Consider the following 27,940-nt stretch of genomic DNA (forward strand, 5'->3'; position numbering starts at 1 on the left):
CGCTGCTGATGCAGTCACAGACGTTATAATGGAACATATATAAAGATGAGACCTCTATCTTTCTCTATGAGTTACCCATACTTGAGTATTTTCAGGGTCATGGCTAGAAGGGATCCATCTTTTGTCAAATTAACTGCAAAAGTTTAAATGTTTTGCATTTTAGCTAACCCTAACCCTTTACCTTACCTAATTCTCCTAACCTGCTACGTTAATTCTCATAACCTGCTATGAACCGCCAACTCTTGACTCCTCAATCAATCCTACAACGTTTTTCTGCTAGGTATGCAGCGTCATCTGTATATGTGTGCAACAAAAGTTCAACATTCACCTTCTGCTACAGCTTGACAGAAATCGTAGCAGAAGGTGAATGTTGAACTTTTGTTGCACACATGTCCAGATGATGCTGCCTGAGTACCATTTTGCACAAAGATGCTGTAGGTGTGACCTAGGTGTGACGTAAATTTTACAAAAGCTGGATCCTTTCAAGCCATGACCGCTTTTTTCAGCGTTTTTATAAATGTATACCTGTTCACCACTAATTAGGGTCAATGGCAAAAATCTCTGAAGCTGGAGACTCTTATCTCCCTCACTAACTTTAAGCATTAGTTGTCAGAGCACCTTACCGATCACTGCACCTGTACACAGCCCATCTGAAATTAGCCCACCCAACTACCTCATCCCCATATTGTTATTTATTTTGCTCATTTGCACCCCAGTATCTCTATTTGCACATCATCTCTTGCACATCTATCATTCCAGTGTTAATACTAATTGTAATTATTTTGCACTATAGCCTATTTATTGCCTTACCTCCATAACTTGCTACATTTGCACACACTGTATATATATTTTATGTTGTATTTTTGACTTTATGTTTTGTTTTACCCCATATGTAACTCTGTGTTGTTGTTTTTATCGCACTGCTTTGCTTTATCTTGGCCAGGTCTCAGTTGTAGCAGACAAAAAAAAAAAAAAATGTAAATGAGAACTTGTTCTCAACTGGTTTACCTGGTTAAATAAAGGTGAAATAATCATGGACCATAACTATGGTTCCTATTCTGTCATGGATAGTAACGTAAATCTACTATATTTGGCAAGAGGAAGAGGACAATTAATATGGGATCTCGAGAGCCTTGCATCAGCTACTCCAAAGAGAATAATCTACTGACGCAACCGCATGGCGTCAGGACCGTCCACGTGACCGGGCGCCGTTGGATATTTCAGGAAACTGGACCAGCCAGCTGTCATTATTAGCGACAGGCGAGCGAGTTCAAACTGATTGTAAACATGGTGACCAAGAGGTGAACGAGACAGCAACATGGTCTTCGAAAGCGTGGTAGTAGATGTCCTAAACAGGTTTTTAGGGGATTACGTTGTAAACCTTGACAGCTCACAACTCAAGCTCGGGATTTGGGGAGGTAACGATTCTGTGTTACGGTTAGCTTGCTTGCTAACCACCTTTTGCTAGTTAGCTTAACGTCAATTCAGAATCCTGCAGCTGTCATGATTGTCGTCTCGGATGATAGCGTAAGACAAGGCTGCTGTGCTTGTTTGCTGGGTGCAAGTTTACTAGCTAGCTAGCTACTACAGTACTTGCTTGTTTGTTAGCAAGGGTGTGTAGCCAACTGGCTAGCTAGCTACAGGATATTACAGTTTTTTCTAGCTAGCTATTAAATCGGCTAGCTAGCTAAATTGGCTAACGTTAGCTTGAATTTACCAGCTAATCTAGTTAGATAGCTACACTATATATACAGAAGTATGTGGACACCCCTTCAAATTAGTGGATTCGGCTATTTCAGCCACACTCGTTGCTGACAGGTGTATAAAATGAAGCACACAGCCATAGACAAACATTGGCATTAGAATGGCTTTACTGAAGAGCTCAGTGACATTCAACGTGGCACCTTTATAGGATGTTACAGTTCGTCAAATTTCTGCCCTGCTAGAGCTGCCCCGGTCAACTGTAAGTGCTTTTATTGTGAAGTGGAAACGTCTAGGAGCAACAATGGCTCAGCCATAAAGTGGTAGGCCACACAAGCTCACAGAACGAGACCGCTGAAGCGAGTAAAAATCATCTGTCCTCGGTTGCAACACTCATTGCAGAGTTCCAAACTGCCTCTGGAAGCAAATTCAGCACAATAACTGTTTGTCTGGAGCTTCATGAAATGGGTTTCCATGGCGGAGCAGCCGCACACAAGCCTAAGATCACCATGCTTAATGCCAAGCGTCAGCTGGAGTGGTGTAAAGCTCGCGACCATTGGACTCTGGAGCAGTGGAAACGCATTCTCTGGAGTGATTAATCACGCTTCACGATCTGGCAGTCCGACGGGTGAATCTGGGTTTGGCGGATGCCAGGAGAACACTACCTGCCCGACTGCATAGTGCCAACTGTAAAGTTTGGTGGAGGAGGAATAGTGGGCTGTTTTTCTGTGGTTCAGGCTAGGTCCCTTAGTACCAGTGGCGGTAGATCTTAACGCTACAGCATACAATTACATTCTATACGATTCTGTGCTTCCAACTTTGTGGCAATAGTTTAGGGAAGGCCCTTTCCTGTTTCAGCATGACAATGCCCCCGTGCACAAAGTGAGGTCCATACAGAAATGGTTTTGAGAACATGACTGACCTGCACAGAGCCCTGACCTCAACCCCATCGAACACCTTTGGGATGAATTGGAACGCCGACTGCGAGCCAGGCCTAATCGCGCAACATCAGTGCCCGACCTCACTAATTCTCTTGTGGCGGAATGGAAACAAGTCTCCGCAGCAATGTTCCAACATCCAGCCTTCCCTGAGGAGTGGAGGCTGAAATTGCAGCAAAGGGGGGACCAACTCCATATTAATGGCCATAATTTTGGAATGAGATGTTTGACCAGCAGGTGTCCACATACTTTTGGTCATGTAGTGTATCTTTCCAGGTTTGCTTTCAAGCCCAACCTAAAAAATAAAATGTCCAAATTGTCCCAGTGGTCACTCCCGTTTAGAGCTAAATTAGGCTAACGGTACATTAGCTCAGTGGTTCCCAAACTGTGAGCTGGGCGCGAGGTGTGTGTGTGTGTGTGTGTGTGTGTGTGTGTGTGTGTGTGTGTGTGTGTTTTATATATATTTATTTTACAGGAACTCAGTCCGGCTTTAAACGTACTCTTGAAAGTTGTAAAAGTAGAATGAATCATCCGTTCCTCTTGTCATGTTAGTCATTGCATACCTTAGAGAGCTATTTATAACTTTATAACAGATCATCTAGCCCATGTCAGCTAAATTTTATTTATTTAGGTTTTTTAGCCCATAGATATTGTTGTAATTTGTCACTCAAATATCACATTAGACATGGCAAAATGTATAGAATTGCAAGAAAATTAGCTTTAAAACTGCTTAATGTTCTTTGCAACCATGACCTACATGGTCCCGTGTAGCTCAGTTGGTAGAGCATGGCGCTTGCAACGCCAGGGTTGTGGGTTCGTTTCTCACGGGGGGCCAGTATGAATGTATGCACTCACTAACTGTAAGTCGCTCTGGATAAGAGCGTCTGCTAAATGACTAAAATGTAAATGACAAAATGTGTGGAATTTCAGGAAATAAGCTTTAAACCTGCAAAATTCTCTCCACCAACAAGAGGGGTGTGAACAGGTTGTGTCATGAACAGTGCTTGTGCCCATAAAAATAGACGTGGTGCGCGCATGCAGGGGGGGTGCGGGATGTTAGCCAATGCTGGAATGGGGGCCCTGAGTGAAAAGGTTTGGGAACCCCTGCATTAGCTAATGTCAAGTGCTTAGACGACACACTGGCCTAGCTACTTTATTGACCTACTAGCTAGTACTACTAGCTGTATGACATATATATTCACACGTACACTATGGCTTAAATTGAAGATTATTCAGTGCCTTCTTGCTGATTACATGTCAATCTCTCATAGCATAGGCTATACCAGTGGTCACCAACCGTTTCTGAGTCAAGATCACTTTCACAGTCAAAAAGCAAGCCGAGATCTCAGCGCAGGGAGGGAGAGAGCAGCAGAGGGTCTGCCTCTCACGGTCCCTGCTCTCTCCTTCCTTTCCTCCGGTGAGACTGACCAGAGAGAGGGGACACAGTATTCCACCTGATGGCGAAACTCGAGTCGCTCCGCATCTGCCTCATGCACAATTTAATGTTGTTCCTATTACCAGAGAAAGTGAAATATTCCTCAATATTAAAATAGACACAATGAGCTGCTAATAATAATAAATACGCAGGTCTATCGATACACTTGGCTACTCATTCATTTCAGCTGCAGCGCGAGTGGAAGTTGGGAGAAGCGCGTTTTATGTTTTGTAATAGTGTTGAATAAAAACGACTAAAGTCCAGAGAGGACATATGAATAAATAAAATAGTTCCCTTGTTATGTCGATCACAACTTATTTCTCTCATGATCACAACATAACAAACGTTTTTTGTCGAGATCATGAGATAATCAAAAGTACCATGCATCATCCATTCATTTGTTCAGATGTGCAATGACCACTTCATCAAGGAGTCCTGTGGCTGCATTGATGGCGATGTGGGGCCTTTAAGCCCTGAACGATGCCTGAAAGGCAGCACTGTATCAAATCAAATTGTATTGTTCACATACATATTTAGCAGATGTTATTGCGGGTTTAGCCAAATGCTTGTGTTCCTAGCTCCAACAGTGCTGTAGTATCTAACAATTCTCAACAATAAACAATCTAAAATAATGGAATTAAGAAATATATAAATATTAGGAGGAGCAATGTCTGAGTGGCATTGACTAAAATACTGTAGAATACAGTATATGAATATGAAATGAGTAAAACAGTATGTAAACCTTATTAAAGTGACTAGTGTTCCATGTCTATGTACTTAGGGCAGCAGGTTCTAAAGGTGCAGGGTTGAGTAACCGGGTGGTAGCCGGCTAGTGATGGGTATTTAACAGTCGGATGGCCTTGAGATAGAAGCTGTTTTTCAGTCTCTTGGTCCCAGCTTTGATGCACCTGTACTGACCTCGCCTTCTGGATGATAGCGGGGTGAACAGGCCGTGGCTTGGGTGGTTGATGTCCTTGATGATCTCAAATGTACATCTGTAAAAGTTTGTGAGGGTCTTATGGGCCAAGCCGAATTTCTTCAGCCTCCTGATGTTGAAGAGGTGCTGTTGCGCCTTCACCACACTCTCTGTGTGGGTGGACCATTTCAGATTGTCAGTGATCCTCAGGGATGTAGCTCAGTTGGTAGAGCATGGCGTTTGCAACGCCAGGGTTGTGGGTTCAATTCCCACGGGGGGCCAGTATGAAAAAAATTATAATAATGTATGCACTCACTAACTGTAAGTCGCTCTGGATAAGAGCGTCTGCTAAATGACAAAAAAAGAAAAAAGCTTTTCACCTTCTCCACTGCGGTCCCGTCAATGTGAATAGGGGCGTGCTCTCTCTGTTGTCTCCTGATGTCCATAATCAGCTCCTTTGTTTTGTTGACGTTGAGGGAGAGTTTATTTTCCTGGCACCACTCCGCCATGGCCCTCACCTCCTCCCTGTAGGCTGTCTTGTCATTGTTGGTAATCGGGCCTACTACTGTTGTCGTCTGCAAACTTGATGATTTGAGATGGAGGCGTGCGTGGCCATGCAGTCATGGGTGAACAGGGAGTACAGGAGGGGCCTGAGCACACAACACCCCTGTGTTGAGGATCAGCGTAATGGAGGTGTTGTTCCCTACCTTCACCACCTGGGGGCGGCCCGTCCGGAAGTCCAGGACTCAGTTGCACAGGGCGGGGTTCAGACCCAGGGACCCAAGCTTAATGATTAGCTTGGAGGGTACTATGGTGTTGAAGGCTGAGCTATAGTCAATGAACAGCATTCTTACATAGGTATTCCTCTTGTCCAGATGGGATAGGGCAGTGTGCAATGCAATGGTGATTGCATAATCTGTGGATCTATTGGGGTGGTTTGCAAATTGAAGTTGGTCTAGGGTGTCAGGTAAGGTGGAGGTGATATGATCCTTAACTAGCCTCTCAAAGCACTTCATGATGACAGAAGTGAATGCTACAGGGCGATAGTCATTTAGTTCAGTTACCTTTGCTTTCTTAGGTACAGGAACAATGGTGGACATCTTGAAGCAAGTTGGGACAGCAGACTAGGATAGGGAGAGATTGAATATGTCTGTAAACACTCCAGTCAGCTGGTCTGCGCATGCTCTGAGAATGCGGCTAGGGATGCCGTCTGGGCCGGCAGCCTTGCGAGGGTTAACATGCTTAAATGTCTTACTCACATCGGCCACGGAGAACGAGAGCCCACAGTCCTTGGGAGCGGACCGCATCGGTGGCACTGTGTTATCCTCAAAGCGGGCGAAGAAGGTGTTTAGCTTGTCCGGGAGCAAGATGTCTGTGTCCACGACGTGGCTGGTTTTCCCTTTTGTAATCCGTGATTGTCTGTAGACCCTGCCAAAATTGCAACTACACTTTCTCTGTACTGACGTTTTGCCTGTTCTATTGCCTTACGGAGGGAATAATTACACTGTTTGTATTCAACCATATTCCCAGTCACCATGCCGTGGTTGAATGCGGAGCTTCGCACTTTCAGTTTTGCAAGAATGCTGCCATCTATCCACGGTTTTTGGTTTGGGTAGGTTTTAATAGGCACAGTGGGAACAACATCCCCTATACACTTCCTGATGAACTCAGTCACCGTGTCCGTGTATACCTCAATGTTATTCTGAGGCAACCTGGAACATATCCCAGTCCGCGTGATCAAAACAATATTGAAGCATGGATTCTGATTGGTCAGACCAGTGTTGAATAGACCTTAGCATGGGTACTTCCTGTTTGAGTTTCTGCCTATAGGAAGGGAGGAGCAGAATGGAGTCGTGATCTGATTTGCCGAAGGGAGTGCGGGGGAGGGCCTTGTAGCCATCCCGGAAGGGAGAGTAACAGTGGTCGAGAGTTTTTGTAGCGCGAGTACTACAAGGCAATGTGTTGATACAACTTCAGTAGCGTGTTCCTCAAATTTGCTTTGTAAAAATCCTCAGCTACAAAAAAGGATGCTGCCTTGTAAGCTGTTTCATATGTACATCTCCTTGCAGACAGCCTACAAGGCAGCATCCTAACTTATCAGCCTCTGAGGCTTCTATTGAATCTCATCAGCATGCCAGGAATAGAGCAAACCCAGTCTTGATCATATACATAGTGCACTGACTGCTAATCTGCCTGCAGGGAGCTTTACCTATGAAACAGCCTACAAGGCAGAATCCTGACTTATCAGCCTCTGAGGCTGAAATTAAATCTGATCAGCCTGTTAGGAACGGAGGTCACACACTCTGTACATTTAAACATTACCCATAAATCATGAAGTGTCCCTTAAAATTATACACGTATCAGTTATGCAAGCTAACAAACAGCATAGATAACAAGCTAGCTAGATAGCTAACAAGACTAGCTAGCTCGCTCACTCGCTCACTGACAAGACTAGCCAAGTTAGCTGCGTTGTTGCTTGCATGCGATTGTTTGTGGTCTTGGGAGTGACACAGCCTGGGAGACAGGGCTGCCTGTCAGGCATTGTTCAGGGCTTAAATGCCACACGAGGGCTTAGATGCCCCAGTGGGTCTTAGCTCAAGGTAGGGGACATTTAGCTTGCTAACATTCTAACTTAAACTGATAATGAGCTCCAAACACAAATGAAAGCATGATGTTAGCATGAAATGTACCATCCCTTAGTTTAGCAATCAATAAAAACATATGGTGGTCCTCTGTAGCTCAGCTGGTAGAGCACGGCGCTTGAAACGCCAAGGTAGTGGGTTCAAGCCCCGGGACCACCCATACACAAAAATGTATGCACGCATGACTGTAAGTCGCTTTGGATAAAAGCGTCTGCTAAATGGCATATTATATTATTATTATTATATATGCGCCTATCCACGGTGGGCTCTGCCGCCTCAGCCATACTGTCAATCTATTACCAATACGTCCACTCCTATTTATAGAGTTTATCTCGTGATCTCGACAAAACAACTTTTGTTATGTCATGATCATTAGATAAATATATTGTGATCTTGACATAACGAGGGATTTTTTCATATGTCCTTTGGACTGCTGAATAAAACTTAAACATGAACTCACTCATAAAAACAGCAGCTCTTTGCTGTATTCTTTGACAGTCTCTCTCTGGTCATGATTTTAAAAGTTATGAAATCTAACGTAGGCTAGTATCAAACTTTGCTGTGGCCGGGGTCGTGGAAGCTGTAGGCACAGTGATTTTGAGCTATCCGATTGGCCATCGCAGTAGGCGCACTTGATTTAGTCACATATCTCCCGTTCCGCCGGGTAGGCGTAGTTTGTCTAATGGGAACACTTTGCTTACCTGGTGCTCAGGGCTTCTGAATCAACTACTCCTACCGCCAACAGCGCAACACAAAACAAATGTAAACACGAAAAGGAGCGCAGGCCTTTATCATTGGCTTTTGGTGATCAACTAGGAATGCCTTGAAGATCAACCGGTTGGTGACCACTGGTCTAAACAGTATCTAGGCATATTTCATTTTAGAAATATATGATCATTTATTCTAAGTCCAAGGCCTGACACCTTACCAACAGACAAAGCACAAAATTGTCTACTGAAATGCGGGCTCTGTGAAGAATATCTGGGCACCTGATAACATACGTTGCCGCTTGCCAATATATGCTTTGAATGGAAAATGTACAGTGGAATTAGGCGAAGTGATTTGTCAGCTTAGGCTTGGCCGTATGCTTCCAACCTCATGGTACTATGCATTTATTAGTGATGTACACTGAGTGTACAAAACATTAAACACCTTCCTAATATTGAGTTGCACCCCCTCCCCTTTTTTCCCTCAGAACAGCCTCAATTCGTCGGGTCATGGACTCTACAAGGTGTCGAAAGCGTTCCACAGGGATGCTGGCCCATGTTGATTCCAATGCTTCCCACAGTTGTGTCAAGTCAGCTGGATGTCCTTTGGGTGGTGGACCATTCTTGATACACACGTGAAACTGTTGAGCGTAAATAAACACAGCAGCGTTGCAGTTCTTGACACAAATCGGTGCGCCTGGCACCTACTACCATACCCTGTTCAACGGCAATTAAATATTTTGTCTTGCCCATTCGCCCTCTGAATGGCACACATGCGCAATCCATATCTCAATTGTCTCGGGGCTTAAAAATCCTTCTTTAACCTGTCTCCTTCCCTTCATGTACACTGATTTGAAGTGGATTTAACAAGTGACCTCAATAAGGGATCACCTGGCCAGTCTGTCATGGAAAGAGCAGGTGTTTATAATGTTTTGTACACTCAGTGTATATTCATGTGTCAGTGCTTATTGAATCATTTTAAAGGTCAACTGCTCCTTAGAACCAACTTATCTGGTTTTAAGCGGCCAATGTGGCATCGGTATGAGTCAGAAACATTAATTATAGTGTCAAAATTGACTACAAAGTGTAAATAGGATAATTTTGGTCAGTCAGCCACTTCCAAAACTGAGTTACTGGAGGGTTAGGTATGGATTACGATGATGCCAACGTGCCCAGTGCCCACTAACATGAGAGAAGCAGCTGTGCTGATTGCGCTCAATCAACTGTGCGTGCTCTATCCAATCGTACGAGTCAGAACCTCCAGACAGTGAGACAGATCTGACCATTATGCAGTGCCTCAGACTTGTTTCCATAAGACAACGCGTCGCCCATGTTAAAATAACACTTGGCCCTGAGCCCTTAATGGAGTGGCCACTTACTGATGTGTTTGATAGTGTCAGTCACTTTTTGGGGCAAAATTTGAATTGAGACGATCAGAGCGCACTTCTGTCCCAACTGCAACTTGTCAATTTTCCAAAACACATGTTACCTGTTTTGTAACATGATTCCCTATGAAACACTGCCAGACAGACGCGCACTCTGGTAATAGTGAGAAAGTTATACAAAACAACACTGAAGTACACACGTCGCCACTCGCCAGTGACTTGATAAGCTGATTGTGGCCTGACTGCTCAATGTGCCTGCCAGCTACTACTTGCTAGCTTCATTGACAAACACCAAGTTGGAACTTACCTAGCTAGCAAGTAATTTGGGGCACTGATAAAGAACGTGTAGCTTGTGCTTTATTTACGATAGTTTGACAGCTTGCAGATGATGAAGTTGTAGACATGTTATTGTTCTCAGAAATCAGTCCTGAGCGTGCAGCCAGACTTTCCAGACTCAATAGACTGTATGCAGTGCACTGACTAGTTTTTTTAGTTTTTCATGGAAATGTTTCAACTTGAGAATGACTGCACCAAGTACCTTACCTAGATGTAAAATTGCGCGACTAAGACGTCCTCGGCAAAAATGTCTAAATGTAATGACGTATTTCTTGATTTATTTTGACTATTTTAAAGAAGTTACTTTTTTGAGGAAGTGGCTGTTGTTGCTACGGTGACTCAGGAGGGGCAAACAACAGTACTTGCCAGGGTACGATATGCCAACATAACACACCTACATCAAACCACACCCCCAAGAGTAAGACAACTCTCATTTGGCTTCAGTCATGGCTGCTAGCATTTCTTAGTGAGTAATCTTCAAAACGAGGCCAAATAAGGAAGTGCAGTCGCCCTTTAAACAAATATGCTTTCTTTCTTTTTTTCTAGGTGATGCCGTGCTCAGAAATCTTGAAATAAAAGAAAATGCCTTGGTATGTTTTACATGAATGGCTAGGCCTACTACTAAACGTATCAGTGGTTAAATTTTAATTATGTAGGTACATTCACATTGGATTGTGCTGAGTATTTTTGTTCTTGTTTCAGAGCCAACTTGACATTCCTTTTAAAGTAAGAGCAGGGCATATAGGTAAGATTTGTCCGATGACTCTCAACCCAACACCTCCTACCATTACCATACAACATTTACTGTTATCGTCCCTCTCTGTCTTTCTCACTCTTCAATCTTTTTCCTATTTGTTCTCTCTCTACTATGTGTGTGTGTGTGGTTCTGTCAGGACGCTTGGAGTTGAAGATTCCATGGAAGAATCTGTACACACAGTCAGTGGAAGCCACACTGGATGGAGTCTACCTACTCATCGTGCCCACAGCCAGTAAGAAACCTAGCTGTTGTGTGTGTGTGTGTGTGTGTGGGTGTGTGTGTGTGTCTTTGTTAATGTTTGCGTGTTTCAGGTATAAAGTATGATGCAGAGAAGGAGGAGAAACAGCTCCAGGAGGCTCGTCAGAGGGAGCTCCAGAGGATCGAAGAGACCAAACAGAAAGCAGCAGAACAAGGTCAGAGTTCATGTGTCTGTCTGTGAGTCACGCTTTCATTACATCTTCAAACCTCTCTTAAGTAAATGTCATAATTTCATTAAGTTGCAGGGCTAGCATTGGGCTGAAACAGACTCAGGACTGTGGCTTGAATGTGTGTACTGTAATATGTTAATTAATTCCACAGAAAACCCTGCACTTGAGAAGCAGGACACCTTTGTGGAGAAACTTGTGACGCAGGTGATCAAGAACCTTCAAGTGAAGATCTCCAACATCCACGTCCGCTATGAGGATGATGTGTGTATTCTGCCCAGTGTACTACAGTTGTACTACAACATTTAAATGTGTATATTATTACTGTATTTCATTACTGTACGTTTCTCTCACTCTCAGGTCACGAACCCCAATTGCCCATTTTCATTTGGAGTGTCACTGCAGAACCTCAGCCTTCAGGTAACGTGTATTCACCCCTCCTCGTGAAATCTGTCATTCATTGTAGATATACAAGCTCAATTACAGTGGTTCGATTTAGTTAACGTCTGGATGTGAGATATGAGATGTCTTGGTTGTGGTCAGGTTTATGGTCTATTTCTGGTCTGACCCTGAAACCATATCACGTAACCTCTCAACCCCAAAACTATGTGACCCCACAGACTGCAGATGGGAACTGGATGCCTTGTCTCCTGGATGAGAAAGCCAAGCTGTTTTTCAAGGTAGTCAGTCCACAGCATTTGCTATACTGTACATTAGTTTTACATACATACATTATTACACTGTTATACTGTCAACAGCATTCTAAGCTGTTTTCTGTTATGCTTTTTCCTCTCCTCAGCTCGTCCAGTTGGACAATCTCTTTGCTTACTGGAACGTGAACTCGATGCTGTACTCCAATCACATGCCAGATGAGGCCCTGGTGAGTCACTGTGCCATCATTCAGTGGCGTCACGGAGCGGTGGGTCCCTTAAGTGAGAGTGATTATGTCTATCTGTGACGTCTAACGAAGCATCTCTTCCTGTCTGTCGCATTTCCACAGCGATGCCTCCAGGACAGCATCCCGGGGGGTTCCACCCCCATGAACCATGATTTCAGTAAGTGTCACCCAGTCGATATAGGGGTGTGACATCATTCACGTCTGGATCAGAGTCTTGATAGTCATGTTGTCACCCACCTGATACATGGAATGAAATCTCACTCAGTGTAGTCATTGGAGTTTTTATTGTAATTCAAGATATCTTCTCATTATGAAGGCCCACGGTGGAATTGTTGTTTAATTCGGTATCTTATTAATAACCTTATTTTCCTGTTCATTGCTGGCAGTTTTTCGTCCGATAACGGCTGATGCGAAGCTGCGCATGAACCCCCGGTCAGATGTGGACTTCTCCTCTCCCAAGGTGGACCTGGTGGTCAACCTAAGAGAGGTGGCTGTGGAGCTCAACAGACCACAGGTGATGGAGGGAGATATGAGAGCGAGAAAGATACAACATTTTAATCGAGCAAAAGAGCACCAATATGTACCATAAAAATCATTTAAATCTGCAGCCGGATTTAATTTGAAACATTTCTTCAACAATGTGCATAGTAAGGAGGGTGACTATTATTTAACTACAGTGAAGTAAACTAATGCATGCCATTCACACAATCGGAACTCGCATTGGATTATATACCATCCCGTCTATTTGAAATGTTACAGTACGCTCATTACAACGCTCATTTTTTTGCGTGATGGGCGTTGCCCAGAGTTAGAATTTCTACACATTTAAATTATTGTTTCCCTCTCTGTGCTTCTCTGTTGCCATCTTCGTTGTCCCTTCGTTGACCCCTGAACTCTCACCCCTTCCTTCTCTCCAGTACATCAGCATTCTGGAGCTCCTGGGCTCAGTGGATATGATGTCACGCAACCTGCCCTACAGGAAATACCGTCCGCATGTCCACGTGCACACCAACGCCTCTCTATGGTCAGAGCTCACACTTTTCTTTTATTTACTTTTCTTTCTTCTACAAAAAATTATTTTGTCACAATGACAAAAATGTTGTTTATTGTTGATGTTTAGATGGTGAATGAGTGAATGCATTTAATTGATCATTGTGTTATGTTTTATGCCATCCAGTATAAGATTACTAGATACATTTTCCCAATCAATTGAGTTACCTTGATGTACACATACTGGTTCCGTAGTGACTGTGTCACTGCTTGTGTATGTCATCCAGGTGGCAGTATGTGATCACAGGCATCATGGAGGTGGACGTGAAGCCACGGCTGCACATGTGGTCGTGGCAGCACATCCGCTGCCACCGGCAGACAGTCAAGCATTACAGAGAGCTCTACAAGGCCAAGATCACCAGCAAGAAGCCCACTGAGAAGCAGCTCAGGGAACTGGAGGTGTGTAGAGATCAGGGTGATTATTCATTAGGCACCAAATGGAAGAAAATGGACTGAAACAGGGAGGGACTACCTGGACTTGTCCAATAAGAAACACTCATTAACATTTTCCGTTTTTGAAACTTTTTCTGTGGCGTTCCCTAATGAGTGCGACCCAGACCTGAGTTCAAATAGTATTTGTTTTATTTTGAGCAGTGCTTGATTGAGCCTGCCTGTCTGTAATGGGACCAATGGCATAGTCCTCAAAGTGCAAACCTTGCCCATCTGGCACACCGGGCAAAGTATTTGAAAGAAAACAAAATGCTATTTGAACCCAGGTGTGGTGGAAATTGAGAAGGGCCTACTCCTCTCATGATCTGAGTTGCATCCCCAGTCTTTGTATCTACTCTGCTGCATTGATTGATGATGGACATTAAAGGTAGACTCAGCGATATGATGTAGATGCAGAAAGTAAACCGCATAGTGGGTCAATTTCCGTAACAACTAAGAGCGTTGAAGCGCGAAGCTCTTCTTCTCCACTGTTTTGGTCCTCTAGCTACCAAGCTGTAACATCGTGAAGCGAACCCGTGCACACAGATATTGTGTGTGACTGTGAGAGCGAAGTCTTGCATCGCTCTCATCTCAATATCTGCTGTGCTGTTCGTGGCAACGTCATTTTGCTGAGTCTACCTTTAAGTAATTGATGAAGTAATTGATGTATTTCCATAACGGTACGGGAACTGTTTTAATGTGCCCAGGAGCCTGAGCGGACTCTGGATATTTTTAACATCACACTGGCCAGGCAGCAAGCTGAGATGGAGGTACGGATTGAGCAATCTGTTGAATTATCCCTAACAAACTATCCATCTTCTCTGTATGTACTGTACTCTGTTTTGTCTGTCTACCAACTAATTTGTTCAAAGTGGCAGAAAAGCATGACTGAAATGATCCTACTCAGTCACACTGCCATAGCGTAACCACCAGTGCATCACCTGGTCAGTGGTCACAGTCTAACTAACAGTGGTTCTAGCTAGTGGTTGTGGCTGAGGCGTTATGTGTAGACTGTGACTGGCACTGGTTGGTTGTTCCAGGCGAGCAAAGCGGGTCTGCGTATCTTCCGTCCGGGGGTGAAGGTGGAGGAGGAGGAATCTCAGGGCTGGTTGGGCTGGATGTGGTCCGGCTGGTCAGGAGATGGTGGCGCCGAGGCCAAGGAGGTCAAGACCGGAGGTGAGACCGCCCGCAAAGCCAATCACCATGCTCAATTTTGTACATACAGTGCGTTGAGAAAGTATTAACACCCCTTGACTTTTTCCACATTTTGTTACAGCCTGAATTTAAAATTGAATAAATGTAGATTTCTTTGGGTCACTGGCCTACACACACTACCTCCATAATGTCAAAGTGGAATTATGTTTTAATTTTTTTTTACAAAATGAAAAGCTTGAATGTCTTGGGTCAATATGTATTCATCCACTTTGTTATGGCAAGCCTAAATAAGTTCAGGAGTAAAATTGTGCTTAACAAGTCACATAAGTTGCATGGCGACACTCTGTGTGCAACGATAGTGTTTAACATGATTTTTGAATGACTAACTCATCTCTGTACCCCACACATACAATTATCTGTAAGGTCCCTCAGTCGAGCAGTGAATTTCAAACACACATTCTACCACAAAGACCAGGGAGGTTTTCCAAAGCCTCACAAAAAGGGCACATATTGGTAGATGGGTAAAAAAAAAAAAGCAGACTTTGAATATCCCTTTGAGCATGGTGAAGTTATTAATTACACTTTGGATGGTGTATCAATACACCCAGTCACTACAAAGATAGAGGCGTCCTTCCTAACTCAGTTGCCGGAGAGGAAGGAAACCGCTCAGGGATTTCACCATGAGGCCAATGGTAACTTTAAAACAGTTACAGAGTTGAATGGCTGTGATAGGAGAAAAGTGAGGATGGATCAACAACATTGTTGGTACTCCACGATACTAACCTAATTGACAGAGTGAAAATAAGGAAGCCTGTACAGAATACAAATATTCCAAAACATGCATCCTGTTTGCAACAAGGCACTAAAGTAATACTGCAAAAAATGTTGCAAAGCAATTTACTTTTTGTCCTGAATACAAAGTGTTATGTTTGGGGCAAATCCAATGCAACATATTACTGAGTACCACTCTCCATATTTTCAAGCATAGTGGTGGTTGCATCATGTTATAGGTATGCTTGTAATTGTTAAGGACTGGGGAGTTTTTCAGGATAAAAAGGAAACTGAATGGGGCTAAGCACGGGCTAAATCCTAGAGAAAAACCTGGTTCAGTCTGCATTCCATCAAACACTAGGCCAAATCTACACTGGAGTTGCTTACCAAGAAGACAGTGAATGTTCTGGAGTGGCCGAGTTATAGTTTTGACTTAAATCTACTTGAAAAGCTATTTACATTTACATTTTAGTCATTTAGCAGACGCTCTTATCCAGAGCGACTTACAGGAGCAATTAGGGTTAAGTGCCTTACTCAAGGGCACATTAACGTCATTTAGCAGACGCTCTTAGCCAGAGCGACTCACAAATTGGTGCGTTCACCCTATAGCCAGTGGGATAACCACTTTACAATTGGGGGGTAGAAGGATTCCTTTATCCTATCCCAGGTATTCCTTAAAGAGGTGGGGTTTCAAATGTCTCCGGAAGGTGGTGAGTGACTCCGCTGTCCTGGCGTCGTGAGGGAGCTTGTTCCACCATTGGGGTGCCAGAGCAGCGAACAGTTTTGACTGGGCTGAGCGGGAACTATGCTTCCGCAGAGGAAGGGAGCCAGCAGGCCAGAGGTGGATGAGCGCAATGCCCTCGTTTGGGTGTAGGGACTGATCAGAGCCTGAAGGTACAGAGGTGCCGTTCCCCTCACTGCTCCATAGGCAAGCACCATGGTCTTGTAGCGGATGCGAGCTTCAACTGGAAGCCAGTGGAGTGTGCGGAGGAGGGGGGTGACGTGAGAGAACTTGGGAAGGTTGAACACCAGACGGGCTGCGGCATTCTGGATGAGTTGTAGGGGTTTAATGGCACAGGCAGGGAGGCCAGCCAACAGCGAGTTGCAGTAGTCCAGACGGGAGATGACAAGTGCCTGGATTAGGACCTGTGCCGCTTCCTGTGTAAGGCAGGGTCGTACTCTCCGAATGTTGTAGAGCATGAACCTGCAGGAGCGGGTCACCGCCTTGATGTTGGCGGAGAACGACAGGGTGTTGTCCAGGGTCACGCCTAGGCTCTTCGCACTCTGGGAGGAGGACACAGCGGAGTTGTCAACCGTGATGGCGAGATCATGGAACGGGCAGTCCTTCCCCGGGAGGAAGAGCAGCTCCGTCTTGCCAGGGTTCAGCTTGAGGTGGTGATCCGTCATCCATACTGATATGTCTGCCAGACATGCAGAGATGCGATTCGCCACCTGGTTATCAGAAGGGGGAAAGGAGAAGATTAGTTGTGTATCGTCAGCGTAGCAATGATAGGAGAGACCATGTGAGGATATGACAGAGCCAAGTGACTTGGTGTATAGGGAGAAGAGGAGAGGGCCTAGAACTGAGCCTTGGGGGACACCAGTGGTGAGAGCACGTGGTGCGGAGACAGCTTCTCGCCACGCCACTTGGTAGGAGCGACCGGTCAGGTAGGACGCAATCCAGGAGTGAGCCGCGCCGGAGATGCCCAGCTCGGAGAGGGTGGAGAGGAGGATCTGATGGTTCACAGTATCAAAGGCGCAGACAGGTCTAGAAGGACAAGAGCAGAGGAGAGAGAGTTAGCTTTAGCAGTGCGGAGAGTCTCCGTGACACAGAGAAGAGCAGTCTCAGTTGAATGACCAGTCCTGAAACCTGATTGGTTTGGATCAAGAAGGTCATTCTGAGAGAGATAGCAAGAGAGTTGGCTAAAGACGGCACGCTCAATAGTTTTGGAAAGAAAAGAAAGAAGGGATACTGGTCTGTAGTTGTTGACATCAGTGGGGTCGAGTGTTGGTTTTTTGAGAAGGGGAGCAACTCTCGCTCTCTTGAAGACGGAAGGGACATGGCCAGCGGTCAAGGATGAGTTGATCAGCGAGGTGAGGTAGGGGAGAAGGTCACCGGAGATGGTCTGGAGAAGGGAGGAGGGAATGGGGTCAAGCGGGCAGGTTGTTGGGCGGCCTGCAGTCACAAGTTGCAGGATTTTATCTGGAGAGAGAGGGGAGAAAGAAGTCAAAGCATAGGGTAGGGCAGTGTGAGCAGGACCAGCAGTGTCATTAGACTTAACAAACGAGGATCGGATGTCGTCAACCTTCTTTTCAAAGTGGTTGACGAAGTCATCCACAGAGAGAGAGGGGGGGGGAGGATTCAGGAGGGAGGAAAATGTGGCAAAGAGCTTCCTAGGGTTAGAGGCAGATGCTTGGAATTTAGAGTGGTAGAAGGTGGCCTTAGCAGCAGAAACAGATGAAGAAAATGTAGAGAGGAGGGAGTGAAAAGATGCCAGGTCGGCAGGGAGTTTAGTTTTTCTTCCATTTCCGCTCCGCTGCCCGGAGCTCTGTTCTGTGAGCTCGCAGTGAGTCATCAAGCCACGGAGCTGGAGGGGAGGACCGAGCCGGCCGGGAGGATAGGGGACACAGAGAGTCAAAGGATGCAGAAAGGGAGGAGAGGAGGGTTGAGGAGGCAGAATCAGGAGATTGGAGGGAGAAGGATTGAGCAGAGGGGAGAGATGATAGGATGGAAGAGGAGAGAGTAGTGGGAGAGAGAGAGCGAAGGTTGCGGCGGCGCATTACCATCTGTGTAGGGGCAGAGTGAGTAGTGTGGGAGGAGAGCGAGAGAGAAAAAGGAAACAAAGTAGTGGTCGGAGACATGGAGGGGAGTTGCAGTGAGATTAGTAGAGGAGCAGCATCTAGTGAAGATGAGGTCAAGCGTATTGCCTGCCTTGTGAGTAGGGGGACGGTGAGAGGGTGAGGTCAAAAGAGGAGAGGAGTGGAAAGAAGGAGGCAGAGAGAAATGAGTCAAATGTGGACATAGGGAGGTTAAAATCCCCCAAAACTGTGAGGGGGTGAGCCATCCTCAGGAAAGGAACTTATCAAGGCGTCAAGCTCATTGATGAACTCTCCAAGGGAACCTGGAGGGCGATAGATGACAAGGATATTAAGCTTAAATGGGCTAGTGACTGTGACAGCATGGAATTCAAATGAGGAGATAGACAGATGGGTTAGGGGGAAAAATTGAGAATGTCCACTTGGGAGAGATGAGGATTCCTGTACCACCACCCCTCTGACCAGATGCTCTCGGGGTATGCGAGAACACATGGTCAGACGAGGAGAGAGCAGTAGGAGTAGCAGTGTTTTCAGTGGTGATCCATGTTTCCGTCAGCGCCAGGAAGTCGAGGGACTGGAGGTTGGCATAGGCTGGGATGAAGTCAGCTTTGTTGGCAGCAGAACGGCAGTTCCAGAGGCTGCCTGCGACCTGGAACTCCAGGTGAGGGGTGCGTGCAGGGACCACCAGGTTAGAGAGGCAGCAGCCGCGCGGTGTGGTGCGTTTGTGTAGCCTGTGCAGAGAGGAGAGAACAGGGATAGGCAGAGGCATAGTTGACATGCTGTAGCAAATGGCTACAAAAATGCAGAGGAGATCGGAATGAAATGAGCTAAGCATCTGGGAGAGGAGAGAGCAGGGCCTCCCTCACCAAAAACTTCTACCTCAGAAACTAAAATTGTTTCACTGAACCACCCGAACAAAAAACTCTCCCAACTTCCACCTTTAGAAATCAGAATTGTTGTGAACCACAGCGGTTCAATGTTTAAAGGAATAGACTCAACCCACTTTATTCAGCTAGCTAACTATGACACCATAGCTAACTAGCATGCTAGCATCCAATAACACACAGTTTAACACACTGTTTAGCACCAACACTTGGTCACAACAAACCACCAATAGTGTGTTAACTAGCTAACTAGCATGCTAGCATCCAGTAACACACAGTTTAGCACAAACACTTGGTCACAACAAACCACCAATAGTGTGATAACACACTAAACAGATCATTCGTGTCTGTGTCAAGTTCCTTTCATGACGCAGCAATGATTAAACGTTGGCTAGCTAGGACAAGTATATTGTATTTAGCTACTACAGTACAGTTAGCTGGACGTGTTGGGTAGCTAGCAATGGCCACTGTGTTGACTTTGTTTGAAGAACGGCTAGCTAGCTAGCTTCGTGCTACACCCGGCACACAATGGCTACTGTGTTGACTCTGACTCTGTTCAAAAAACGGCTAGTTAGCTCGCTTCGTGCTACAGCCGGCACGGCCGAAGACACTGCCAACCTGCAGTAACTACCCACAACAACCCACGATACCTAGCTATGACGCCGTAGCTAACTAGCAAGCTAGCATCCATTAACACACAATTTAGCACCAATACTTGGTTACAACAAACTGCCAAGAGTGTGTTAGCATGACTTGAAAATGGTTGTCTAGCTAACATTTTGAAAATAATAATGGGCAAATGTTGCACAATCCAGGTGTGAGTGGCGCAGTGGTCTAAGGCACTGCATCGCAGTGCTAACTGTGCCACTAGAGATCCTGGTTCGAATCCAGGCTCTGTCGCAGCCGGCCGCGACCGGGAGACTCATGGGCGGCGCACAATTGGCCCAGCGTCGTCCAGGGTAGGGGAGGGAATGGCCGGCAGGGATGTAGCTCAGTTGATAGAGCATGGCGTTTGCAACGCCAGGGTTGTGGGTTCGATTCCCACGGGGGGCCAGTATAAAAAATATATATATGTATTCACTAACTGTAAGTCGCTCTGGATAAGAGCGTCTGCTAAATGACTAAAATGTAAAATGTAAAAAATGGAAAGCGCTTAGAGACTTACCCAGACAGACTCACAGCTGTAATTGCTGCTAAAGGTGCTTCTACAAAGTATTGACTCAGGGGTGTGAATACAGTACTTATGTAAATTAGGTATTTTTGTATTTCATGTTCATACAATATTCCAAAAGTATGTTTTCATTTTGTCATTATGGGGTATTGTGTGTAGTTGGGTGAGAGAAAACAAATCAATTGAATCCATTTTGAATTCGGGCTGAAACAAAACAATGTGGAATAAGTCAAGGGGTATAAATACTTTTTGACGGCACTGTACCTTCATATTAAATTAGACATTACACATTTAACACAGGGTCACACTGTGACTAATACTGTGACTAATCAAAAATATGCGAAATATCTATTATTGCCAGCATTCTGCCACAGCTGCAGTCTTTGTGGCTTGGCGCTTGCAAGCTTGAAGTAGGCCTTGGCTAGCTAAATGACATTGTAGGCCTACCAAGTACAAACCTAGCTACAAAAGTAGACAATGGCAAAACTAAGCTCTAGAAAAGACCCCATACTGATATTGAGGTGGGGAATTCCTGTCAATCTTCTGGGCTTAGACCTGGGCCTAGACCATCAACGTCCATTGTCTAGGAGGCTGTCACTCCTTACCGGGGAATCATCTGACACAGATGTAGCACGGTTGGAGTTTGGGCTGCATTAGCATATGCATTCTGAACCAACTGAACATTTATTTTTATTGGGAGAAATCCCCATGGGAGGAGAGTGTCAACAAATGAGATCAAACAAGTAGGCTACGAGGGCGTCAATGCTTAGTCATCTACAGCTCGCCTCTCTTTTTTTTTGCAATCTACACACAATATCCCAAAATTACAGTGAAAATAGGTTTTTTAAAGTTTTTGCAAATGTATTAAAAACAGAAATACCTTATTTACGTAAGTGTAAAAGACCCTTTGCTAGGAGACTTGAAATTGAGCTCCGGTGCATCCTGTTTCCATTGATCGTCCTTGATGTTTCTACAACTTGATTGGAGTCCACCTGTGGTAAATTCAATTGATTGGACATGATCTGGGAAAGGACACACCTGTCTATATACAGTGAGGGGAAAAAAGTATTTGATCCCCTGCTGATTTTGTACATTTGCCAACTGACAAAGAAATGATCATTCTATAATTTTAATGGTAGGTTTATTTGAACAGTGAGAGAAAAAACGTATGTCAAAAATTTTATAAATTGATTTGCATTTTAATTAGGGAAATAAGTATTTGACCCCCTCTCAATCAGAAAGATTTCTGGCTCCCAGGTGTCTTTTATACAGGTAACGAGCTGAGATTAGGAGCACAGTCTTAAAGGGAGTGCTCCTAATCTCAGTTTGTTTCCTGTATAAAAGACACCTGTCCACAGAAGCAATCAATCAATCAGATTCCAAACTCTCCACCATGGCCAAGACCAAAGAGCTCTCCAAGGATGTCAGGGACAAGATTGTAGACCTACACAAGGCTGGAATGGGCTACAAGACCATCGCCAAGCAGCTTGGTGAGAAGGTGACAACAGTTGGTGCGATTATTCGCAAATGGAAAAAACACAAAATAACTGTCAATCTCCTTCGGCCTGGGGCTCCATGCAAGATCTCATCTCGTGGAGTTGCAATGATCATTAGAACGGTGAGGAATCAGCCCAGAACTACACGGGAGGATCTTGTCAATGATCTCAAGGCAGCTGGGACCATAGTCACCAAGAAAACAATTGGTAACACACTACACCGTGAAGGACTGAAATCCTGCAGCGCCCGCAAGGTCCCCCTGCTCAAGAAAGCACATATACAGGCCCGTCTGAAGTTTGCCAATGAACATCTGAATGATTCAGAGGAGAACTGGGTGAAAGTGTTGTGGTCAGATGAGACCAAAATCGAGCTCTTTGGCATCAACTCAACTCGCCGTGTTTGGAGGAGGAGGAATGCTGCCTATGACCCCAAGAACACCATCCCCACTGTCAAACATGGAGGTGGAAACATTATGCTTTGGGGGTTTTTTTCTGCTAAGGGGACAAGACAACTTCACCGCGTCAAAGGGACGATGGACGGGGCCATGTACCGTCAAATCTTTGGTGAGAACCTCCTTCCCTCAGCCAGGGCAAAAATGGGTCGTGGATGGGTATTCCAGCATGACAATGACCCAAAACACACAGCCAAGGCAACAGGAGTGTCTCAAGAAGAAGCACATTAAGGTCCTGTAGTGGCCTAGCCAGTCTCCAGACCTTAATCCCATAGACAATCTGTGGAGGGAGCTGAAGGTTCGAGTTGCCAAACGTCAGCCTCGAAACCTTAATGACTTGGAGAAGATCTGCAAAGAGGAGTGGGACAAAATCCCTCCTGAGATGTGTGCAAACCTGGTGGCCAACTACAAGAAACGTCTGACCTCTGTGATTGCCAACAAGGGTTTTGCCACCAAGTACTAAGTCATTGTTTTGCAGAGGGGTCAAATACTTATTTCCCTCATTAAAATGCAAATCAATTTATAACATTTTTGACATGCGTTTTTCTGGATTTTTTAGTTGTTATTCTGTCTCTCACTGTTCAAATAAACCTACCATTAAAATAATAGACTGATCATGTCTTTGTCAGTGGGCAAACGTACAAAATCAGCAGGGGATCAAATACTTTTTTCCCTCACTGTAAGGTCCCACAGTTGACAGTGCATGTCAGCGCAAAAACCAAACCATGAGGTCAAAGGAATTGTCCGTAGAGCTCTGAGACAGGATTGTGTCGAGGCACAAATCTGGGGAAGGGTACCAAAACATTTATGCAGCATTGAAGGTCCCCAAGAACACAGTGGCCTCCATCATTCTTAAATGGCAGAAATTTGGAACCACCAAGACTCTTTCTAGAGCTGGCCACCCGGCCAAACTGAGCAATCGAGGGAGAAGGGCCGGAGCAAAGTACAAATGAACGGAGCAAAGCACAGAGAGATCCTTGATGAAAACCTACTCCAGAGCGCTCAGGACCTCAGACTGGGGCGACTGTTCACCTTACAACAGGACAACGACCCTAAGCACACAGCCAAGACAACGCAGGAGTGGCTTCGGGACATGTTTCTGAATGTCCTTGAGTGGTCCAGCCAGAGCCCGGACTTGAACCTGATTGAACATCTCTGGAGAGACCTGAAAATAGCTGTGCAGCGACGCTCCCCATCCAACCTGACAGAGCTTGAGAGGATCTGCAGAGAAGAATAGGATAAACTCCCCAAATACAGGTGTGCCAAGCTTGTAGCGTCATACTCAAGGAGACTTGAGGTTGTAATCGCTGCCAAAGGTGCTTCAACAAAGTACTGAGTAAAGGGTCTGAATACTTATGTAAATGTGATATTTAAGTAAAGCAACATTTCTAAACCTGTTTTTTCTTTGTCATTATGGGGTATTGTGTGTAGATCAATGAGGAAATGTTTTATTTAATACATTTTAGAATAAGGCTGTAACGTAAGAAAATGTGGATAAAGTCAAGGGGTCTGAATACTTTTCGAATGCACTGTATACCCTCTATGATAATGCAAAGGCCACGTGCCAATCCTTCAGCTGGTTTACTGTGTGTCATGAGCATGCCAATGCGCCGCAGTTGACATGTTGATTGTTGGCTCTGCACTCTTACTATTTTGATGAACAGTGTTCTTCAATCCTGGTCCTGGGGAACCATGGGGTGTGTAACTAGGGCTGACACAATTACTGTGTAACCGACAGTTATGGATGAAGACAGTCATGAAAATACAATAACCGTTAAGCTAAATTAGTTGAGTCAATGGTGTTGATGCTGGGCTGGAGATAAAAACCTGCACACCCTGTGCGTCTCCAGGACCAGGATTAAAGAACACTGGAAAAAATTATTTCCAAATGGGCATTAAACCTGTCCTGTCCCACCATATGAATTATGAAGTATTGAATCATGTTGATGACAAGGTGCTCATGATGATGGTTTTAGACCAATGATGTTCATGTATATCTGTAGCGTTTCCACCGCCATTTCTCAAATAATGTATTTTACAGACACAAAAAGAACCCACCCACCATGTCGCACGAACAAATTATCTGTCGGCATTTATAAACTTGTACCGAAACGTCCTGTTTCCATCACAGCTGTCGTGATTATTTTTTTTATACGGGTTGAACCGTGCACTTGGAACTGCATTTTGCACTCTGTACTTCCTTTTGTAAAGTTAATTTGAAATGATCTTGATAAGGTGCACCTGATGTTTTAATGTTATTGTTAATCATGTTGTAAAGCATAATGACGTTTTTTTTTGGTCTTCTAATTCTCCTCAGCTTTTGACGAGTTTATGACTTCTGCTGAGAAGGCCAAACTCTACACTGCCATCGGCTACAGTGAGATTGCTGTCAATCATAATCTGCCAAAGAACGTGAGTTGCTACTGCATATTCCCACACACTGTAGTGCAGTAGCACAGTCCCTGGCGTCTTCCAAACGAGATAAAGATAATCTAGGACACTGTTCAGTCTCCCTTTCTCTCTGATCTTGTTTGTGCAGTTTGAGGACATGAAGATTAATTTCCACATGGAGAGGATGTCTGTCTCAATGAAAGACAACAAGGACCAGAATGAAATCCTCAAACTAACAGTTGAAGATCTGAAATCCATGCTGACCCAGAGGCCCGGAGCACAAGCAATTAAGTAAGTACAATATGGGGTGTGTTCCCTAAGGTGAAACGTTCAGAACGTTGCAGATAGAAATGAATAGAACTGACACGATGCCCAATTCTACATGACAGAATATCATATCTGCCGTAGCGGTAAACCTGTACGCTTCCGAACAGACCCTGCATTTAAATACTTCCCCTTCCTTCCCTGCTCTGTTTTAGTGCTTTATCAATGGGATGCACTATAGTTGCCTTTTTTTTGTGCCACCATTTTGCGATTCTCGGTTTGCCAGTATCTCTTTTTCTTTCTCTCTCTCTGCTTTTCCCTCCTCTCTCTCTTCCTCTGCCTCCTCCACTCTCACCCCCCTTCTTTCTGCCCTTGGTTCTGATGCTCTTGTTGCTGCTGCTCTCAGGCTGTCGGCCCAGCTCAGTCTGTTTGAGGTGACAGGACTGGCCAATAACCGTCCAGCACCCACGTTGCTGTCGTCAAGGAAGGCTGCCACGGTAACGGGGACCCCCCTGTTGGACATCCTGTTTGAGACCAACCCTCTAGACGAGAGCGCTGACCAGCGGCTCCGCGTCGAATCCCAGCCTCTGGAGATAATCTATGATGCTGTGAGTGTGTGTTTGTTTGTGCATTTTTGTGCGCGTGTGTCCTGTGTACATAATTGTATTCCAGTCGTTCCTCGGTTCAATCAGGCATGTAGTTGTTAGAACGAATGTCCGCACCACCTGTTTTTGTGCGTGTGTGTAACAACATGGGTACCTGTCTCTCTCTCCGGCAGGTGACGGTGAACAGCATGAGTGCGTTCTTCTCGCCACCTGATGACCTCCAGCTAGACGATCTGACCAACGCCACTCTCATGAAGCTGGAGCAGTTCAGAGACCGCACCTCCACAGGTCAGAGCCCCGCCTCTAGCTCTGACTGACAGGCCACACTCACGTTCCTGGCTTTTCACAAGAAACACAGTACTGATAGATTTTTGACATGTGCTGCAGACCCAAACATCTATTCTAATTTACCTTCTATGGACATTTACTCTGATTCATCAGACAGGATACAAGCCGTTGACCTCAATCTCCACTCCATACTTCCTTCTGGCACACACACACACCTTCCCTTTCATATCCATATGTAAGAACATGTTGAAGTATAACAACCGTTCTATGTTGTTGTCTGAAGGGACTGATGTACGTGATTGAGACCCAGAAGGTTCTGGATCTGAACATCAACCTCATGGCCTCCTACGTGATCGTGCCCCAAACCGGCTTCTACGACTCCACCCAGAACCTCATGCTATTGGACCTGGGTCACTTCAAGGTAAGTCACTTCAATGTGCGCAGCATGCGCGTTTGTGTAGAGAGAGTGCTCGGATCGGACTTGAGTGAGTGAGAGACGGAGGAAAGAGACGATATATGGAGTAGTTGATAATTATGATTGATCACACCACACTTGGCTGGGTTTTTGTTTTGAATCACTAAAGTCAAATGAAAAATGGAACAGTAGAGGTAACACGTTAACAAAATTTGACTTGCCAAATAGGGCAACCACAGTGAAGGATCCACTTGCCTGACTGTTTTAATTTACTTGCCCCAGGCAACCGTTTAATGTAAATCCCTGCCTAATGAACAGGACCTCACCCAGGTGTTATGGCATCGTCTTGTGTTATCAGGTGTCTAGTCTGAGCAGAGAAGGGCTGCCACAGCTCTCTGTAGGGAGAAGTACTATAGAGGACATTATGTCCCGAGCCTACGACCGCTTTGACGTCCAGCTCAGCAGCCTACAGTTCCTCTACAGCAAACCAGGTACACACACAGACGGACGAAGGCACACACACGCAAACTCGCGTATGGAGACACACACACAATTATCTAAACGTTTATTGCCCAAAATGTCATGAGACGCAACTACGCAGGGAATACATTTTGTGTAGCTTATTGTGTTCTTGCGTTGCGTACTTAGGTAGACTATACATGAGGCTTAACCGTGCCAGTGGTTGTTGTGTTGTGTTAGACGGGGACTGGAAGAAAGCCCGTAAGCTGAGGCAGTCGGCCCTCCACATCCTGGAGCCTGTCGACGTCAAGGTGGTGTTCAGCCGAGCCATGGTGGTCACAGATTCACGCATGCCCAAGTAAGAGGGGAAAAGGGGTGTGTGGGTTGGTGTGTGGGTGTGATGGACAGTCAGCCACTGTGTAATGATGTTTGTCAAATAGCTGGTCAGATTAATAAAGTGTGTGTGTCAGGTTTAAAATCTCCGGGGAGCTGCCTCTCCTGTCTCTGAGGATCTCTGATGATAAGGTACGGGGTGTGCTGGAGCTGATCGACAGCATCCCGCTGCCGGAGAGCAGGCCGGCCCCACGCAGCACCAACATGCACTCTACATCGAAGGTACTAACTCTACTGGACCTCTATCTCTGCCTGTCTGTAGGTTGACTCTGTCTGTGATGTCTGTTGTTTTTGTGTGTAGATAGACAACCCAACAGAAATCTATGTGCAGCGTGTAATCTCTGCTTGTGTTTATGGTGCAGGCTCCAAAGCAGTCATACACCCCTCAGCTAACCCCCAGGAAACCAACCATGGCTGAACTGCGCAACTCCCTGATATGGGAATCAGGTGAGACATGTACGCACACACATACAGCCCTGTGTACACATTACAAATGGACGTCTGTACTTTTTACGCATACACACGACCGTGATCATGACAGACGTTTGTGTGTGTGTGCAGGCTCAGAGGAGGATCTGTTCTACGATGCTCCCAGCTCTCCTATAGGAGACCGTCCGTTCTTCCCCGACAACATGCCCAGCCCTCTGCAGCGCTCCGACTCGGTCAAGAGGAGAGGTCTGGTCAAGAAAGACCCCAAGAAGAACATGACAGAGTTCCTCATGACGTTTGAGATCAGCAAAGTATGCTTAATCTCATCTAC

The 27,940-nt window shown here is 45.3% G+C and overlaps 1 protein-coding gene across 6 annotated transcripts in view; it reads left to right on the forward strand.

Annotated features, from left to right (window-relative positions):
• The first annotated feature begins 1,240 nt into the window (after positions 1 to 1,240).
• The window catches only part of LOC121551985 (vacuolar protein sorting-associated protein 13A), a 72,297-nt gene continuing 45,597 nt past the window's right edge, over positions 1,241 to 27,940 (forward strand). For 5 of the 6 annotated variants that reach the window (XM_041864693.2, XM_041864694.2, XM_045226795.1 and 2 more), the window contains exons 1-7: positions 25,825 to 25,913; positions 26,197 to 26,334; positions 26,687 to 26,819; positions 27,028 to 27,145; positions 27,258 to 27,402; positions 27,543 to 27,627; positions 27,742 to 27,920. In XM_041864693.2, the coding sequence (XP_041720627.2) occupies positions 26,203 to 26,334; positions 26,687 to 26,819; positions 27,028 to 27,145; positions 27,258 to 27,402; positions 27,543 to 27,627; positions 27,742 to 27,920 (792 nt within the window). In that variant the 5' untranslated portion in view covers positions 25,825 to 25,913; positions 26,197 to 26,202. Of the gene's footprint in view, positions 1,419 to 10,606; positions 10,651 to 10,762; positions 10,806 to 10,953; positions 11,050 to 11,128; positions 11,231 to 11,396; positions 11,507 to 11,602; positions 11,663 to 11,862; positions 11,923 to 12,041; positions 12,123 to 12,242; positions 12,298 to 12,526; positions 12,655 to 13,057; positions 13,165 to 13,417; positions 13,590 to 14,326; positions 14,390 to 14,659; positions 14,796 to 24,682; positions 24,778 to 24,904; positions 25,048 to 25,426; positions 25,629 to 25,798; positions 25,925 to 26,196; positions 26,335 to 26,686; positions 26,820 to 27,027; positions 27,146 to 27,257; positions 27,403 to 27,542; positions 27,628 to 27,741; positions 27,921 to 27,940 lie in introns of those variants that run through there. The other variant, XM_045226797.1, reaches the window with a different exon arrangement.

The sequence above is a fragment of the Coregonus clupeaformis genome, chromosome 18 (genome assembly GCF_020615455.1).
Source record: "Coregonus clupeaformis isolate EN_2021a chromosome 18, ASM2061545v1, whole genome shotgun sequence".
Classification (NCBI taxonomy): Eukaryota; Metazoa; Chordata; class Actinopteri; order Salmoniformes; family Salmonidae; genus Coregonus; species Coregonus clupeaformis.